This window comes from Cupressus sempervirens, chromosome 8 (genome assembly GCF_028749045.1).
Source record: "Cupressus sempervirens isolate cs-2001-9-10 chromosome 8, ASM2874904v1, whole genome shotgun sequence".
Taxonomy (NCBI): Eukaryota; Viridiplantae; Streptophyta; class Pinopsida; order Cupressales; family Cupressaceae; genus Cupressus; species Cupressus sempervirens.
The window spans coordinates 28,920,552-28,941,034 of NC_143125.1; the positions used below are offsets into that span (position 1 = coordinate 28,920,552).

The 20,483-nt window shown below is 36.7% G+C and overlaps 1 protein-coding gene across 1 annotated transcript; it reads left to right on the top strand.

Moving 5' to 3' along the window:
• The first annotated feature begins 1,188 nt into the window (after window positions 1-1,188).
• Window positions 1,189-4,721, top strand: LOC149541412 (uncharacterized). The gene is made up of 4 exons (XM_089796688.1): window positions 1,189-1,752; window positions 1,839-1,948; window positions 4,048-4,166; window positions 4,317-4,721. Exons 1-4 carry the CDS (start codon window positions 1,431-1,433, stop codon window positions 4,393-4,395), a joined length of 630 nt encoding a protein of 209 aa, XP_089652814.1. The 5' UTR covers window positions 1,189-1,430; the 3' UTR covers window positions 4,396-4,721.
• Window positions 4,722-20,483: the final 15,762 nt, after the last annotated feature.

Sequence of the window (20,483 nt, forward strand, 5' to 3'; positions counted from 1 at the left end):
TGTAGCTTAAGTATTTCACCACATGTCCTCATATTAACCACTCCTAATAACATAAGCAAGCTTAGTTAAAATACGTGTAGGATAAATAAATACCACCAAAATAAAGGAAAATAAAAAACTTATATTAACAACATCAACGTTTCATGAGCGTCTTACACATACAAGGGTCCACTTGACATAGTGTGATCATGAGTTATATTCCTTGTCAAAACAACCACAAGGTTAGGAGTCATGCGAGACAATTGACAAGGTTTCTATGGGGATATGCCATATTCTCCTCCTTAGAGTTAGTTTAGCTCAACTGAATTAGTTAAATACATACATTCTAATATAGTTATATTTTAATTTTTTTTAAATGACTCTTTGTTTCCTATATTGATCTTAAAGGACCTTAGCTTGTTGACTGGTTCGGTTGTGCAAATACAAGACACACTTGATTGCAAGTGGTATAAAGTGGATATCTCTTGCCTCTTCTACTCGCACTATGCATGACGTCAATAATATATTTCTTTAATAACAATACATGGTTCTATGATAGTATACTCACACATATGTGAACAAAGAGTGAGTTGAATAAGCAAGGAGTAAGATTTATTAGTCTCAATACCTTAACTCACGATGGATTGATTAATTGAACTAATGATACAATAAACTCTATCTAATGTTTAGTGTAAATATGAACAATTTAAACACAAATGATTAATTGAACTAATGATAAGATAAATTCTATCTAATGTTTAGTGTAAGTATAAGTATGGACAATTTAAACACAAATGATTATACTACAAATTAAAAAAGGATCACAATCATCTCAGATAAATAAATAACAATATAAAAATATTTTCCACCTTAACTTCTAAACACGAATTTTGTGGATAAATTATTCGTCAAATATTTTAATATATGGGACGCGGCAAAATTCGTCATTGCCAAGTCTACTCAAAGAACAAACACCTTTTTGCGTCGGAAAAAATTAAAAACACACACCAACGCGGTCCCTACCGATAATCATATTATATTCATCAATATGGACCATGTAGAATTTAATATTGACATAACCAGACATTTAAAAAGTGCGGGCCCAAGCGTTACGAACATTCGCGTAAACAAAGAAAATTTTACAGTCAAAATACCTTCTTTCCACCGCCTATTGGAAAATATAATGGCAGAAATACTTTTCTTCACTGCACCGCCATTTGGTGAATTTTTAACCAGATGGACTGCCGTAAGCTCTAGATCAAGCATAGCATAGCATAGAGAATCTTAAGATTAAAGAAGAATTCTTTAAATGAACGAACACTTTCTAGCAGAAGGAATTCTTATATCTGAGAATATTTTACTTAAAAGCAGATTCCTAATCTTAAATGTAAGAAACGCGGCCATTTGTTCTCTGGAATCGACTAAACGCTTTGTGCTCTGTAACATCAATAATGGACCCTAATCAAGCTGAAGCTGTTGTGGTTGAGGATTTTAATGCCAAGGAAGAGGAAGAGAAATTAGTAATTGTTGCAGCAGAGGAAGTCGAAAAGCTCACTGTAACAAGCCCTGCAGAAGCCGTGAAACAGGAGCCGGTGAAGAAGATGAGGGATCGGACGATCGGAGTTGCAGTTGACAATTCAAGCACCAGTAAGGCGGCGCTTAAGTGGGCGATCGATAACCTTGTGGACGGAGGGGATCGAGTTGTGATTATTCATGTTTATAAGGATAAATCTGATCCTCCGCAGAAGAAACTTTGGGAAGACAAAGGATCGCGTAAGTGTTTGCGTTTTTGTAAAATTTTGTTTGAAAATTTGTGCCTCAGATGTAAATATTTGGAACTTCTGTTTGTTTTGTGGCAGCCCTAATTCCTCTGATCGAGTTCAGAGAGGCTAATTTGATGAAGCAGTATGGAGTTGTCCCTGACCCTGAGGTTTTGAGCATGCTGGATACTGTGTCAAGGCAAAAAGAGGTCAGATTTACACACTTTTCTTCGAATTGCAGATTCAATTTGGCTTAAGAGTAAAAATCCTATTGAAATTTTACACTATCGTAAAATTATATTCAAGAAATGCATCTTGTGATAAGAAATGTTATTTTCAAAATTGTGATTCAAGAAATGCATCATGTCAAGAGAAATTTTCTTTTCCAAAATTTTTATCCGATCTGCTATATATGCAGATACTTAAATTACTGATAAAATCTTTGTTGATGATCGCAATTATATTCCACCACAAGAAATGCATCTTAAAAATAGACTTTCTTTCATAGTTGAGATCACTGATTTTTGTAATCAGAGGTTTTAAACTTATTCTAACCACACAATTTTGCTTATTAGAAGAGCTTGAGTCTTTTTAGGTATGTTAAATTAGCAAATTCTTTGAACTCTGTTCCATTGATTCCAGTTTTCAAAAAACTTAAAAACAAACAATGATTATTAAATTGTGGTTTCTAGCAGAGATCAAAGAGTTTACATAATTCTTTTTTGTCTTCTTTTAGAAGTAGAGCTGAATAGCTGGATGAGAACAAAAACTAATGTATTATTTAAATTTTACAATTTAATTTGATGAACCATAACTGTCAACCTATGGCATGGCCATATAGCTTCTAAATTACTGTATTTATTAATTAATCTACCAGAAAATGAATATTGAAAAAAACTTTAAAAAACCTAACAAACATTTCTTTAAAATTCTCCTTCAATAACCAAATTTACTCCCAAAATCTCCCGTATATACAAAAACCAATTTTCTTTTTCCAATATTTCCTAATTTCATCACCCAATCTCAATAAAATACATATGCATAAGAAAAAGACTAGAACTTATATTTTATCTCCGACGTCATTTTTAACAGAATACATTGAAAAAGATCCTTTCAAAGAGCCACGTACTATAAAAATGTAAGATTTCTATCACAGATCTAGAAATATAAACATATTTGCAGGAAAAACAGAGCAATAAAGAAACAGAGAAAACAGAGTCGTGAAAAATTCCTCATATTCGATAAGAAATTGTTTATATGCCTAGATCTGTGATAGAAATCTTACATGGTATGGGGTGTTAGAAATTGTTTATATATCTTAAAATCTTACATGGTATGGGGTGTTGGTGGCACATGTTGTTAGTGTGATAGTAAAATCTACATGATATCAAAGTGCAGTCATCAATTTGAATCCCTCAAGCCTCGACCCTTCACCGACAAACACAAATGACCCTTCACCGACAAACACAAATAGTTACCCTTCACCGACAAACACAAATAATTTTTGAACTGAAAGCTGAGCATCAATATTCTTCTATATTAGCTGTAGTACAGAGATATACATGGCGAAGGACTATTCATGAAAAAATAAACTGACTGGTTATAAACAAACACTAAGAAAGGCCCCTCGAAAATTTACAGAGATGTTGTAGAGTAGCCAAATTAATTCGTCTTGGTAGTTTGTGACTGAGGATGCTTGCAAGGCTTGGATGCTGTAGCCCTGCCATCATTGACAGTGAATCTAAACATTAATTTAGAATATAATTCACTGATTAACTTTGAAAGGGGTTTAAAACAAAAACATTTAGATCGCTTTCGGATTTATTGTCTATATCTGTTTATGACTGAGGATGCTTGCAAGGCTTGGATGCTGTAGCCCTGCCATCATTGAGAGTGAATCTAAACAGTAATTCAGAATTTTAATTCCCTGATTAACTTTGAAAGGGGTTTAAAACGAAAAAAGTTAGATCGCTTTCGGATTTATTGTGTCTAAATCCGTCAATGTCTAATTACATTTATTTTCCTGCGATCCAAAACCACAAAGTACACGAATATACACAATAATTCCAAAAACAATCTAAACCTGATGCAAACGATAGTCTTTGGAGTTCCTTATCAGTAATCGAGTAACATTTGCATTTATGCATAGGCAAAGATATGCATCAGGCTGTGTTAAAATTGGTGGACCCATAAACCCTAATTATTCAGAATGGCAGAATGTACTCGAAATTTCGTTTTTGTTTATTCTTTGTCGCATTTAAGTTTTTCAGAGTTTGTCTGAACTTTTGGAGAATCTGGGGCAATGCAGGCAAGGGTTGTGGCAAAAATTTACTGGGGCGATCCCCGAGAGAAAATCTGCGACGCTGTTGAGGATCTTAAGCTGGACTCCCTCGTAGTGGGCAGCAGGGGCCTAGGACTAATCAAAAGGTGAATAAATTACTCTGATATTAGTTTTTCCTATAAATTTGGTGGCTGAGATTTGGATTAATTATTATTATTTGTTAAGGTTAAGCAGATTTCAACTTAATAGTTGTGCTATTGCTTAATAATAACGCGCTGATTTTATTTTTTATTCAGGGTTTTACTGGGAAGTGTCAGCAACTACGTGGTGGCTAATGCAAGTTGCCCTGTTACAGTGGTAAAAGGGAAAGCATAAGGAATTGGATTAGGTGCAAATTCTGGCTGTTTTTATATGTTTGTTGTAGTTGTGTGTTGCTTGGGTCATCAGTTGGGCCAGTTTTATTATTTATTAAGTCGAGTTTTTGAGATAGTGTCGCTTGTAAGGCACTTATTCATTGCGGTTTCCTCTGGTTTATGTTTTCACTGGTATTCTTTAAGGTAAATGGATAGCTACAACATAGTTCTGAAAGTTATTTGTTTTGCGTGTCATGGTAATGGAGAGTCAGCATTGTGACCAGATTTGTAACCCAACATTATATATCTCTCATTTGTGATTGGAATTTCTACTCATTTCTTACATCATTGACTTTTGTTATACTCTCTATCAGAGGTTGCATTTTTCTACCTTAGCCACCGTGTCTGGAGAATGACTAATGCCAGATTTCAGTTTCTTTATGTATGTATACTATGTCAAGGCTTTCATTACGTGCGTCATTCCACATTTTATGTGAAAATTAATTGTTCAGTGGGCCATATTTTGGCTTTAAAAAATCTTCGGATGGATAGGATAAGGGAGATTCAAATTGATCATATTCTGTGATGGATTGTCTCTTTAGGAAGAAAAAGATGTTCTACTGTTGAGAAAAGTGGCTCCCTTGGTCTAATATCAAATATCTATTTTTACTAGGAATTGAATGTAGCATTTGTTAGAGTTTAATCTGTTTGTTTTTACGTTTATAAAAAAAATTATTTTGAGGTTTTTTAAATTATTAAGAGTATAAATTTAAATTGTATATATACTGCTAATCAACTGATTTTTTATGACTCACATATATAAAGGTATTTTATTTATAATCTATATATATATATATATATTTTGGGTTATTCTTTGTATTTACTTTTGGATTCTTTGGATTTAGGATCTCCTTTCTTACATACTATTGGAAGATGGATCACACACTATAATCTAAAAGTTCATTAGGTATTCTTTGTATTTATTTTTGGATTATTTGGATTTAGGATCTCCTTTCTTACATACTATTGGAAGATGGATCACACATTGTAATCTAAAAGTTGATTCAAAAAATACACATAGTGGAAACTTAATGTCTTTGAAATATTTGGTAGATGGTAGAGTCAGAGAACATATCATTCATTCAAATACCTCAATCAATTGAATTACAATTTTTTCTTTTTTCTTTTTGTCAAATACAATAAAAGAACTATAATAGATTTTCTTTCAATTTGAATACATAAGAATTTTAAAAGTAAATTCTTTCTAAAAAACTATTCGACATAATAAACGGGTTGGAAGCAAGTTTTAAAATTATTTTTTTTATTAGTAATATTTAAATAATCTAATTATAATGGCTAGGATAAAATGGAGTTTTTTAGGTTAGGATATAATGGCTCCGACCAGCGGTGAACCAGTTGTTTTTGGTGTTCAGGTTGCTGCTTCGATCTACCATGGCGCCTCCATAGAACCAACGCCCGTGCAAGTTTGTCCCGAAGGTTTTTCACGAGCTAATCCTGACATTATCCTTCTTTTGCAAGAATTTGATGCTACATGTGATTGGTTAGAACAACACACCTTGATAGGTTATTTTGTGGGTAAGACTCCCCTTTAATGCTCTGAGAATGGGTTAACAAGAGCTAGACTCCTCATGGAGTTCGCCTTGATGTTGTGCAAAACCTTACCAAAGGTTTTTTTTTTATTTCACTTCGCTAACCCCTCTCAGGCAGACGTGGTCTTTAACAACAGACCATGGTCTATGTGTTCTTCCTTGCTTGTTTTTCAAAAATGGTCATGAGACTTCATAGTTTTGGATGATAAAAAGCTTAGGGTTCCTGTATGGGTTGAGTTCCCAAGTTTACCCCTGCCTTGCTGGCTTTTCATTGAGTCCATTGCCAAAGCCCTTGGCAAAGTTGTCACCAAGGAGCCTGAGAAATTCTTCAATGCCTGCCCGCAATGATGCGTTTGCGTAGAGGTGGATCTTTCCAAGGATCTCAAGGATTTTGTGGAAATTCAGATTGGGACTAAAACCTTCTCTCAAAAGGTGCTTTACCTGAACCTCCCCAACACTTGTTATAGGTGCCAGTTTGTGGAACACAAGATCAAGGATTGCCCTCTGGCTACGCCTAGGGTCAGGCCTACACCTAAAAAGGCGCTTGTCAAATAGGCCGAAGGGAAAAAAGAAGAATGGGTTACTGTTGGACGTAAGGGCAAGGCTCCCTTGAATCCCTTGCCCCCCCAAGCAGTGCTATGCTAGTGTCATCACAGTTCCTCCTATCCCTACAGGAGCATCAATTCCAGCCAGTGTAGGGACGCAAGCGGTGGACAAACGAACTGCTTTCAGAGTTTTGCAGGTTTCAAACCTTGCTGGCTAGTAGGGGATTAAGGTAGCTGCCAGGGTTTCTGCCTTGGCTGGGGTGCAAACTCCTCTTGCTGCTTCTTCCATAGCACCACCAGTGACGCGACATTCTCATAGTCCTCTTGGACGTGCGAAGATACTAGAGGTGAAACATCGGGCTGTAAGTCCAAAGGGTTTTCCATCTAACTTCAACCATGTTTCTACCTTCTTGTAGAATAGCTACTCCTCTCTTGAGGATGAAGATGATATGGAAGATTTCTCATGAACTTCCTATCATGGAATGTTTGAGGTCTCATAGACTTCCCTAGAAAGTACCATGTTCAGGATGTTTGTCATAGACTTGGTAATTTAGATTTTCTCTGTCTGCAAGAAGTTAAAATTTTTGGTTTCATGCTTTCTTCGGCATGCTGCGTAATTTGGCAGGATGGAATGATGTTTTCTTCCCAGCATGAAGCTGGCCGAGGTGGTGTAGTTGCTCTCCTATCACCTTGCCTTCATTCTGTTGTTATTTCGCACGGTTCTGACCCCACATAGAATTATTTGGCTTTTGCTTTCCATTAACAATCATTCTTTTGGAGTCATTAATGTTTATGCTTCCAATGATGCTGTGGAAAGATCCCAGATGTGGGCCTGGATGGCTGACAACTTCCCTCTAGCTATTTGGGTTATGTGTGGGGACTTTAATATGGTTGAAGTGGTCTCTGACAAAGACGACATTCTACCATTTTGCTGGACAACTAGGGAAAGACAAGCCTAATATTACATGCGCAATAAATTGGGCCTTTTTGATCCCAATACCAACCGCCGCTAGGATAGTGGGGTTTGGCACACTTGGTCCAACTTTTGAGCTGGCTCTGACTGCATATTAAAATGCCTTGATCGTCTGCAATCTTTTTTCTCTTTTTCTGAGGATTGAGATTTACCTGTCATTCCCTTGCCAGATGTGACGTTATCTGACCACTACCCTATTTATTTTGTCATTTCTTGGCAGACAACTATCCCAAAGGTGGCCAAGTCTTAGTTCTTCCTCAACACGTCTGTGCTGATGCATGCTTCCACCATTTCACACATCTTACATGTTTGGAACTTGGAGCCACGTCCACATTCTCAAAGGGGAAGGATTCAATGGTGGAATGATGCCATTACCAAAATTGCTTGGTTCTTGCACATTTATGGGCGACAATTGGCTATGTTGTGTAAACGGTCATATGAAGCCAGCATACTTGCCCTCAAAAAAGCCTCTGAGGCCCTCACCCTCAATCCCTTTGATGTGGACTTGCAAATTCAGCTTGCCAAGCTTCGCCATGAAAAATAAATTGCTAATAATTATGCTGCGTGGGGAGCCCAAATTAAAGCCCATCTCCACTGGTTGGAGGTTGGCGATAAAGCCTCAAAGTAGTTTTTTTAGGTTCTTCATGCTCGTCATACCAATGTTGGGATTAAAAAAATCAAACAAGGAAGTGTTGTTCTATCTAGTCTCCCAGCCATCCTGCAAGCATTTGTTCATCACTATGAGAACGTGTTTGCTTTGCAAGGAAATTCGATTGCTCAGGAGGAAGCTCTTAGAAAGTGTCCTTTTGTTACTCCAAACTGTCTAGCAGCTGAGCAACATGCTTTCTATGAGCAACTTCTTTCCCTCCAAGACCTTAAAGAGGCGATCTACTCCATGGCGGATGACAAGTCCCTTGGGTGTGATGGGTTTCCTTGTAAATTCTACAAACACCTCTAGGAGCATATAGGTCCTGATTTGCACAAAGTTTATCTTGAAGCCTATCACTCTAAAAGCTTAGGAGCCATTATAAAAAAATGAAATATCAAATTCATACCTAAAGCTAGTGATCTAGAGGACATATGTAATTGGAGACCCATTACCCTTCTAAATGTGTCATATAAGATCATTGCCAGGGCACTCTGTCTCAAAATCAAGCACATGTTGCCCTTAATTGTGCAACCAGAGCAAACTAGATTCATCAAGTCTAGATATATTCTTGACAACATCAATGCTATCTAGGAGGGAATGAAATGGGCTCGCAAGTCCAATCAGAAGGCCATCTTTTTAAAGATAGATTTTGCTAAATCCTATGATCGCATTGAATGGCCCTTCATCTTGGCTATGCTCCAGGCTCTGGATTTTGACCCCAACTTCCTCCAGTCCATGGAGATGCTCTTTGGGGATGCTAATGCTTGCATTACCATCAATAATTTGCAATCTGAGGCTTTTGGAATTTTTTGTTCCATCAGACAAGGTTGTTTGCTAGCTCCTACACTTTATGTCCTTGTTGCGAAAGGTTTTGGATATTTACTTGCACATTCTGTGTCCTTAGGAATGGTTCGTGGCATTTCCTTGCTTGAATCATCCTCTCAATTAGTCAATGGAGACTTTGCTGATGATTCTTTTCTCACTCTTTTAGAGGATGAAAACATCAATAATGCTCTAAGTTGCCTGGACACCTTTTGTCAAGCATCTAGTTTTGCCATTCAATGGCATAAAACACTCTACTTCTGCGAGTCCTTTTTTCTAGCTCCACCTTGGCTCAGCCAGTTTGAGTGGAAATGGGTTGCTCACGGAGAAATCTTCTGCTTTCTTGGCATTCCTTTTGCATTCCAGGCATCGCCTATGGAACTTTGGAATGTTGTGCTAGCTAAGATTAGCAAAAGGCTCGACTACTGGATCACAAATTTGCTCTCCCTCGTGGGAAAATTCTAGATTTTCTCTAAGATTCTTGTGGCCACTCACGTGTATTACTCCTCCTGCTGGGCTCCATCCAAAGCTTCTTACATGAAGCTGGAAAGATTGCTCAAGGATTTTCTCTGTGCCTCTAGTTCTGATCACAATGACTTTTATAGAGTGGCTTGGGATTTCTGATGTCTCCCAAAAGAGTCCGGTGGTCTTGGCTTGCTTTCCACTTGGAGACAAGGCCTTTCTCTTTGTGCAAAATAGATATAACCTATGAACACCCAACATAGAAAATCATTCTATTAAAAGGTCATGATAACATAATGTCAATAAAATGGATATGCTACCATATATTCGTAGACTCCTACAGAAAATGTTTTTGATAGTTGCAAAGCCAACATTCTCCCTGCCTATTTCAAAATGGGGGTTTGGCAAACATACAATAGACATCCATAAAAAATCTGGAAGCATAAATAGGGATTGCAAACTCTTCAACGCAAGAAATGTGATCTCATAGAAGGAGTTTGTTACAAGATATGCACAAAAATGAATATGACAAAGCTGCTGTCAAAGTTTTTTGAATTTATGAAGACTTGCTACAAGATATCCTAACATTATAATCTTTTCGTGTGTTATACGTGCAGCTAGCTATTAATGTTTAGTGGATGAGGGATCTGCTCATTTCAATAACACAAGTAACCCATATTGTCGTAAAATTCGATCATTGCGTGCATGGTTGCATTTTTTTATGCTAAAGACTTCGTAAATTTTTTCATTAAGATGCTAATTATGTTTTTTCTGGTGCCTATAGATCACATATGAATATAGACTTGAGGATTATTATATGGGAAGTTTCAAAATTTGGATATTAAAAATGTTGTTACTTATCTTCTTTTAAACTTATATGTAGCTCTGTGTGAAGAAAGTGTACTGTTTAATTGTTAAAGAGACTATAAATGATAAAGGAATTAAACATATATTTAGATATAGTTAGATTGATGGTTATACTTTGTGTGCTTTAAATTGTGTTTTCGATAGATTACATTTATGGAATCTCTCTCTCTCTCTCTCTCTCTCTCTCTCTCTATATATATATATATATATATATATATATATATATATATACAAAGTTTTGATTGGAAGATGAAAGCATTATGGTATTTATAAGATTCAAGATACTTACTTAACTATATGAGCATGGAGGAAAAATATTTATTTCATTACCATTATAGTAAATAGTTGACAATTATTCTTGGTTTGTTAGATATAAACTTAGAACAACTATTATAATTCTTAAGAGAATTCAATTTGTATTGATTGACGAAACAATTAAACTTTATGTTTAGATTGTTAGAATAGAAATAATATTGAGCGATAACTTGTTTTCAATAACAAGTACAATGTTCTTGTGAAGATTATTGATGGTACTAAATGATCTGAAAAAGAAAGACTAGTACTCTAATTTATGTGTATGATATCAAACTTAAAATCATAATTTAAGAATAAGATTTAACTTCTTGTTTAGAAAAAGAAAAAAGATTTCATTTTAGTTTAGAATAATTGACAAACAATAATACGATGTTAAAGCTTGAAAAACAATTTAGACAAATACGGTAATATATATAATGAGGGTACTTTTCAAAGATGTTTTAATTTTTTTTTAATGATAGTTCATGGACATTTAATTGAATTCATAAACCTATACATGTATAAATTGAAAAGTTGAAGAATTAGAGAAATTAAAAAGAAAAATGTGTGCACCATTTTAAATAATTGAAAGATGTTAGACTAGTGAGAGACAATTGAGCATAGCTCACACTTGCTCTCTATATTTTGTATAATTCTTTTGTTTTAATTGAATATCAATGTGAGATATCACACATAAATCTAAGGGAAGAAAATGTGTAAGACATGTTCTTGATTATCCAACTACAAAAGAGCATCTAATCATACATGATAGTGTGTACATTAGGTTATATGATTATTTTCATAGTTAAAGTAAAAATAAATAAATTGTTAACCTTATACATAACTAGCCCTCTATATATTGTAGACACCTAAATCTGATTACATCATTAGGTAATCTTATTTAGTCATCTCTTAGGATATTACTGATTAAATATTAATTAATTAATTAATTAATCATCATCCCCTAATTAATTAATCAATTAAAATAACTATAGTCCAATTGATAAAAGTAAATGATAACCCAAAATCAATTTATTAATTAAAACCCTATTCCTGTATTAAATTAAATAAATCCTCAAATATATTTAATTTAATCCCACATCCCCTATTTTATTAAATAAATCATTTAATAAATTATTTAAACCCCCTAAAAACATCCCTAAACCCAACTTTTATCTCTAATCCAACCCATTCACCCACACTAACCTCACTTAGCCACCTAACTAACTCATCCCATCAAAGCTAAGCCACTTGCTCCCTAACCCCCTTTCTAAACTAAGTCCAATCCCCCTCCTCACAACTTTAAGCAAGTGTTATGACTTGCTAACCCCAGCCAAAGTCAAAAAGTCTCCCTATCTAGGAGCATTTATGATTCTTACATGCCATTAATACCTCTTACATGCCATTAAAAACATCTTACATCCCTCTTCCACACTCTTCCTACCTCATTACTCCCTTTGACCAACCATTATCCCATCCCCTCACACTCATCCTTCTTGTGACAAATGTCACTCCTCTATTGGCTCCAAATAAGCACAATCCATGTACTCCCCTTTGAGTGCATCCTAGCCCTCCCTCACCGTTCTTCCATCCTTACATTCTGACCATCCATCTCTCTACCCCTTGGCCTATAAATAAAGCCCTTCCCTCTCACAATCCATAATTCACTTTTATGAAAACTTATGATGCCCCACTGACCACTACATTATAACCATTTTACACCATTATTATGCTGAAATACATCCACACCTTCATTGTTGAAACTCTCACCCATCTATACACTTGATAAACACCTACTCATTGGAAGCTTGAACACATTGTGAGCATACATCCCCTATCCATCAGGGACATATCTACATCATTGTAGGCTACACCCAAGGAACTTACCATTCTTAGTTTGCCTTCCTTTTGGTGGTAACCTCATCCTATCATAAGTGTTAACTGCTTTAGTTTTGTATATACTTTCATTATTAGTTAATATTCAATATTACACTACTAGATTAGGTGATACATTTTGGCAAGCCCAATGGGACCTTGCATTTGGGCCAATCACACTTTTGTTTATTAATGTTTGAATTAACCAAATTGACATTTTGTGTATGTAGGTGGTCTTTTGACATTTTTTGCAGGCATCAAAGTCCCTTACCAAGGATCACGCTCCTGGCCATAAATCAAATTCTAGTTTAACCAACATTTTAGCACCCTTTGTTTGCGACCCCACAACCGTGAAATCATGAACCTGTAGTTGGGAGATCACGATCCTAAACCCATGGGAATGCGAACCCACGAAGCTAGGATCACTCTCTGCCCTAAACTCCACCACCATGCACCATTAAAAACACCCCCTTAATTCCCACTGACCCTATTCCAACGAGAACGACTGTTTTGACCAGTGGGATTGTTGTAAAAAACTTGTGGAAATGCTTGAGCTTTTTAGTCAACCATTATACCCCACTTTTTTTCTCCTCTATCGAACCTAAAAATAAATCTGTCATTGGGAACACGTCCCCATAAACATGTGGGATCACCTTTTTGTGAGATCACTATGTTACTTTCTTCCTACGACCTATATTTCTGCAGTTTCACTAGTTCTCTACACTTCAATCCTGCCACTTTTTAGTTTCATTCCTGCACTACAGGATCATTGTTTAAACCCATAGGTTCATTGGATTGACCAACCAGTGCCAAATTTTAACACTCTTCTATTGCAGGTCTTTGTGGGAGCAAAATGCTAATAGGTTTTTGTAGGTTTTCTTACAATGATTGCTAGAAAACTTGTGTTTAAATGCTTAACAATGAATAAATTTTTGCTCTTTCATGGAATGCATGTCTAAATTTTAGAACATTTTTCATTGGAATGTTTGGATAGTTGAATTAAAAAAATCCACTCTTGAATGTCAAGAATTAAAAACTGAACCAATGTGATAAACACTTCATTTAAGGTGCAAAAGAACATTATGTGAAAACACTTCCATTTTTGGGCTTAAAATAAATTCATCAAATCTTGAATGTCTAAGGCTAAACTCTTTTTCTCGATTGATTTCCTTTTGTTGATACAATTTATTTTGTTGACCATCGTTATGAAGTTGGAAATGAACAAATTGAATGTTAAGATCATGTGTGTCTTCAAAAACTAGTATGTTAAGATATACTAAAGCATCCATAATAGAAATGAACCAAGTGCCTTGTGTGTTTTGAGACTGTGCCTTTTAGCACATCTTTGAATTCTCTATTTTTTGCAAAGTAGAACCATTTAAATACACAATGCATGTACCGAAAGTTGTTAGTATGATCATCCGCAACAACCTAGGACTGCTTCTAGCAAGTTCATCCACCTTTGGGAACTGCATCCCCTTTGGTGAGAAGCTCAAATTGGTAAATAATCAAGCTAGTATATAAATGAGAGGACAGGTAAAATTTCTCCCTCTTTTACTCAAGTTCAGGCAGTGTGTTTTTGGGGGTAGCTTGAGGTGGGAAAACTTTGCCTTGATTTTAGGATGTCTGGAATAGATCATTAAGTGGGTCACATACATAACAACCATTTGGTAGGACTCCACAAACCTAATTATAAACCAACTTAATAGCTACCCTTTTATTCTTGGTATGTTATTTGTTGTGCAAGGGAAACAACATCCCCCAAGATTACTCACCATTGTGCTCCCCTGGTAGAGGCATAAGGCTACTTGGGTTTCATCTCCAAGGGTCATTGTTCTCACAGAAGGGGGACTTCTATTTTCCATGCCTTGAAGATTCTTTAATGTGTATCATTTTTTGATTGACTCTTGTATTGACTCACCTTTTCGATTAGAGGGACATATTGCACTAGAATCATGAGACATCAAGTTGTGGGCCATTGAATAGCATATTGCAACCAAAATTTGACTTTAGAGATAAAGAGTATGTTTGAATTGTCTCACTTATGCAAAATACCCATGAAATTTTTTTGTAAAAACTTACACAATTTCTATGGTTACTATCAAATCCTTTTGCTAAAGAGATGATTTGTATGTTTTTATCAAAGTTGCTTTGTCCTTTGAGAAATTGTTTGCTCATAATCCATCATGTCAAAAAAAGGTCCTATCCTTGTTATCCCAAAAATAATTGTTAGCAAGTCCATTTGCAACAACTTTAGTTTCATTGGTTCAACTTTACCTTGTTCAAAACTATCCTTTTTATCTCAAAAACAACTATTAACCATTGAATCTAGTTGCAACCAAACTTTCTTCTCCTTGGTCCGAATTTGTCTTTTTCAAAATACCTTTGTTAACTATCTTGCTTGACCAAAAAATTTCCTTATGAACAAAACATTTTTCATCAAAACAAGTCATCCATACCTTTGTCCAAAAAGATTGTTAGAAAATCTATTTGCAATAAACCTAAGCCTAGCTTGCCCCACTTTACTACTTACATCTTAAAGAAAACACCCAAATCGCTTTATGTAAACATACTATTCTCTTAAAAACTAGTTGCTCCTCAACTATTTTATGTTTTCAACCCAAGGTTAAAAGGTATAATTAGCATAGTCACTACCTATAAAATCCCATAGTTGTGAGCAAATCTCCTAGAGTTATCTCATGTCAGGCCAAACCAAGACCAAGTTTAAAAAAGATAAACTTCCACAAATACCAGTTTACAAGGAAATAGAAGCAGAACACAAGAAGGATACCCCTAAGCCAAGGATTGCCAAACTAGACCAAGTTGAGATAGACAACACAAACATTGCATTACAAACTGAGAGGGATTACAAAATTTAAAACCTAACTCTTTGACGAGGTGTCAACCATAGCCTTATCAATAACTCTAATGTTACTTACTCTAATTAGGTCCTTGTTTTTCCACACACACTTTTGAACTTATCTCCTCATAGGCTTAGTCTTTCGCATAGATCCACCATTCCATTTTGAGCATTTGATAGTATCATCTCCTTCCCCTTTTGTCATCAAACCTAGGTTTTTGAGAATCGTCCAAATTAAGCATCATTAAGCCCTACTATCCTCCATTATTTACTCGACACTTAGAAAGATTTTAGTATCACCTCATTAGGCTTTTGTTTCCCTAAAGAAGTCTCCATCCATCCCACTATCATAGCTGTCCTTAAACTAAGCATTGTTTAGGATAAACTGTCACTTGTGTCCCACATCACCTTGATCAAAAGCTTAGGCTGCACACTTGATCCCATTTTTCTTCCCAAAAGGTCACAATGCTACCTTAGGGTTTGATATCACCACCACATCCTCTAGTTTGTTAGAGTAAATAATTAATTATTAATTATTTATTCTATTTACTTAAGCTTACTTAGGTAAATGCATTAATTAATTAATTGTAGTCTAGGAGTTTGTTATAAGTTGTTGACAATATGGGAGTTTGTTCTCTCCTAAGTCATACTTATCCTCTCACATTATTCGAGGAATTCCCACCTTAAGTGGATGTATGCTTAGTTGTCACACTTATCTCCTAGCATCTTCTAGCTTGTTCTAGAAGATTCCTGGAGCTCTTTATATTCGAGCTCCCTCATTGTATTTTCATAACATAAGGTATATTGTAAATACATTTCTTATTGTGTTTGCATATTTTCTCTCTCATGTCTGTTTAGGGTTTTTCCCTTGCTCCATGCTCTTCCTCTCCTTGGCTTCTCTTTGATAGGTTCTCACATGCAGGTGATCTTGGTTATCTTCGAAGTTGGCTTTCATCAACTCTAACATGGTAACAAAGCCTTCTTGCTACTGCTTGGTTGATAATTTTTGAAGTCATGATTTGAAGTCACAAACCCTAGTTTGTTTGTGCATTTTTTCTTCAAATCAGGGGATCAACAATGTTTCAAAGCACTTTCAGCCCAAATGAACACCTCCATTAGATTTGGAAGGCTGTTTGCAATTAGGATTCATATAAAGCTTTTCAATTTTGGAGATAGAGCTCCAGGAGGCAATTTTTTTTTCCATTTTAGGGCTGTCATACGACTGTATGGATGATTCACGCATCAAAAATTTTAAAAAATAAATAAAATGATGGGCACAGCCATCATGCCACTACGGGGCTGCCACCACGCCACCCACGCGCGGCCCCTAGCGGCCACAATAGGCAGCACTGCCTGAACCCCTACTGCTCAGCCAGCTCAGCACGCGCTCCACCCAGCCCAGGCTCTGCCTGATGTCCTCAACTCCTGTCATCGGCAGTGCCACTTTCATCCTCCACTCTACCAACATCTTCCACCGGCTCGTCGCTCATTCTCTTCCCAGCCTACATGTCCGTTTCTCACACAGTCATCATTGATAGCTCGACATTTGCTGCACACTTGCCACAACGTGGAGGTGACATGTGGCACTTTTCCATGTGGACCTTGCCACATCACTTGCCACGTCACCTTTTCCATGGGGCATTTCCATGTGGCATCCTTTTTTGCTTTGATGGCTAGCAAGACGTCAAATTTAATCCAGAGGACTACTAACATCAGCATGATGTCACTGCATCAACCTACCTTGCACATCTCTAGGGTCATTTTGGACCCATTGTTGGTTTTGTGGCCATAACTTGAGCATACAGAGCTATTTGTCCGATCTGAAAGAAGTGCCGAAAAGTTGTTTCCAAGACAGAGGCATTGGTGCAGGTATTTTAAGGTTTTGATGCTTTTTTATAGCCTATTTTTCAGTCAAAGTCAAAAGTTGTGTTTTTGACTTCAGTAAGCATATCTTTTGCGTCCCATGCTTTTTTTTGAAAAAATTATATTTTTGGAAAGCTGGTTCTATCACCTTTTTAGAAATGTGGTCCTTTTCCTAAGTTTTTGGCCCATGCTCTTTCTATCATAGTTTTCACATTTTTGCTATATGGTGGATATCTTGAGTATTTTAGGCCCGAGGATCATTTTCCTGACATGGATTCTCTTGTTTTAGGCTGTACTATGTTTTGTATCAACTTGTTTCCCATTTTGATCATTGTAGCTATCATTTTGAAGCACTTTTATGTATCACACTGAGATAAGGTGCCATTTTTGCATTCTGGGGATCATGAACGTTGTTTTGAGTCAGTTGTACTTGCACTATTTTCATAAAGCACCATGAGGGGGATAGTTGTTTGTTGTTTTAGGCATTCTCCCTTTGTCAAGTGAGTGTCCCTTCCATGACATTAGCCCATGTAGCATCAGTTTGACCGTGTCTTTATAGGTGTCTGTACCTCCTTCCCTCTCTCATCATTCTTGGTTCATCTATAGGAGACTTTGGCCCACCTTCTCAATTGCCTATCATTTCACCCTGTCTACATTAAGGGGGGGTTATGCTATTGTTCTAATGCATTCGTGGTTCGATGGTTCATTATTGTGAACTATGTATTCAATGGTTGATCCTATGTACAAGGTGATTGCAGTGGCTAGCTACCTATGCATTTCGGTGAGATGGATCATCTACCATATAGACATGCTCGGTTCATGCCTTCTTCTTCCATGGAGGTTTTTTTAGATCAGCAGTTTGATAGATTTGTGGCTTCTTCATGCTTCAGTGATGCTTCTTCATGATCACTCCTTATTCCTGTTTTAGGGGACATTTCCCTAGTTGGAGACTTCTTCAGTTCTTCACTAGGTTACCTCTTTTTGGGGGAGGGTCTTTCCCACATGGTTTTCTCTCTTTCTCCATTTTTAGAGGTTACATTTTCTTGCATTGTTCATGGGTACCTAACATGGCCTCGTTGTCGAGACCCATTCTGCATTTCATCTTAGTTTTGTGAGCTTAAGACATTTCCCTAAGTTGCACTTAAGGGGGGGGGTGTTAGAGTAAATAATTAATAATTAATAATTTATTCTATTTACTTAAGCTTACTTAGGTGAATACATTTATTAATTAATTGTAGTCTAGAAGTTTGTTATAAGTTGTTGACAATACGGGAGTTTGTTCTCTCCTAAGTCATACTTATCCTCTCACATTGTTCAAGGACTTTCCACCTTAAGTGGATGCATGCTTAGTTGTCACACTTATCTCCTAGCATCTTCTAGCTTGTTCTAGAAGATTCTTGGAGCTCTTTATATTCGGGCTCCCTCATTGTATTTTCATAACTTAAGGCATATTGTAAATACATTTCTTATTGTGTTTGCATATTTTCTCTCTCATGTCCATTTAGGGTTTTTCCCTTGCTCCATGCTCTTCCTCTCCTTGGCTTCTCTTTAATAGGTTCTCACATGCAAGTGATCTTGGGCATCTTCAGAGTTGGCTTTCATCAACTCCAACACAGTTCACACTTAAGGGAAACCCAAGCTCCTTCACTTAGTACCATATCATTTAGGCTTCTTAGATATCACTAAATTTTTTTTCACACATCCTCCTTTGCATCTTAGGAAATCCCTCCATGCGATTCACAGCTAGATGAATCATCTCTTCACACACACTTATCATCATCCTTTTGGCATTCCATTCTTAGGAAAGTTAGCATTTCATGACACCTACCACAAGTTTTGGTAAGAATAAATAGAAAGAGAAGGACACGGATCCTAGTCTTAGTAGTAACATAGCTAGGGCTTAGGCATACCCCATAGTTTCCATGACAAAACCATATCCACCACCACAAATTCCCAAAGAAACAAGTTTTTTAATAGATATTGATGCTTTCATGAACCAACCTAGACATGCAACAATTGTTAGTGCCATCATAGATAGAAATAGGGAAATCATCATGGAAAACTTCCTAAGAGATAATGTTGGTGCCTTTGATTTTGGATGACCACTACCTCCCAACATTATAGATCCTACACATCCTCTATGTGGATGGCAACCACCATCTATAGGGTCATCTGCTCCTCATGATTCTTTCTTTTCACCAAATAGTGGGTACCGACCAACACAAGAAGAACTAGCAAACTCGAATATCCCCTCAACCTAGGTCACTGCTCCCATTCACAAAAAACTCAAGCCATCCTCACACAACTCCTAGTTCATACCTCATCCCAACCAACCACAAGTGTATAATCTACATCTACTTTCACCACCAATATCCCTACTTCACAGTACACTCCTTTTTCACTTGGTAACACAACATTTTTCCTTCCATCTCAAAACACATCCAATCCATTTACTAGTACCATAAACATCCAACCTACATCCCAGTACACTATAAGAATGCCTCCATTAGGGTCAAATACTTCATCTTCCAACCCACCCAACATCACTATCAATCCATTTTTCGCTAGCCAAAGTACTTGGGCCTCATTTCCTTTAGGACCTTGGAGTTTTGGTATGACATGAGGGCCTACCACTAGTATCCCCTTCAACAGTACATCCATGCCCATACCTTAGTCACATTCATCCCTTCCTCCTCAAGCCTATTCATTACCACCCATCACCAACTATTTTTCTATGCCACCCTTAGGTAATAGGCAAACCAACCCTCCATCATAATGCCCGACTGTGAACACTCTTCCTCACATCAACTACCTAGCCCCTGTCAATACTTAGCTACTTTCTCAAGTAGGAGCACAACCAACATATATTGGGCAAGGTATATAGTCCCAAAGCATGACCCAGGTCTTACCTACACTACCATATTTTCAACCACAATTATCACACCAGCAGTATGCCTAGGCATCCCCACAAAATTATCTAGTAGGGCAACAACCTCATACCTATGCTTCTTAGCAACAATCTGCCCAACAGCTACAACAATATGCCCAAACTACATTCCAACAACCCATAACATCTATCCCAACTATAGTACAATCTATTTTTCAGCCATCACCATATGGTAGTCAAGGTTCCCCATATCAACCTTCATCATCTGCTACATATCCCACATTAGGAGCACCAAGACCAGGGGCACCCATTTCCCCACCTATAAAATTTGAATGGGAAGAGATGAAAAATTCTCTCAAAGCCCTCGAGGAGGGGACATACCCAAAAAAATTCAAATTAGAAA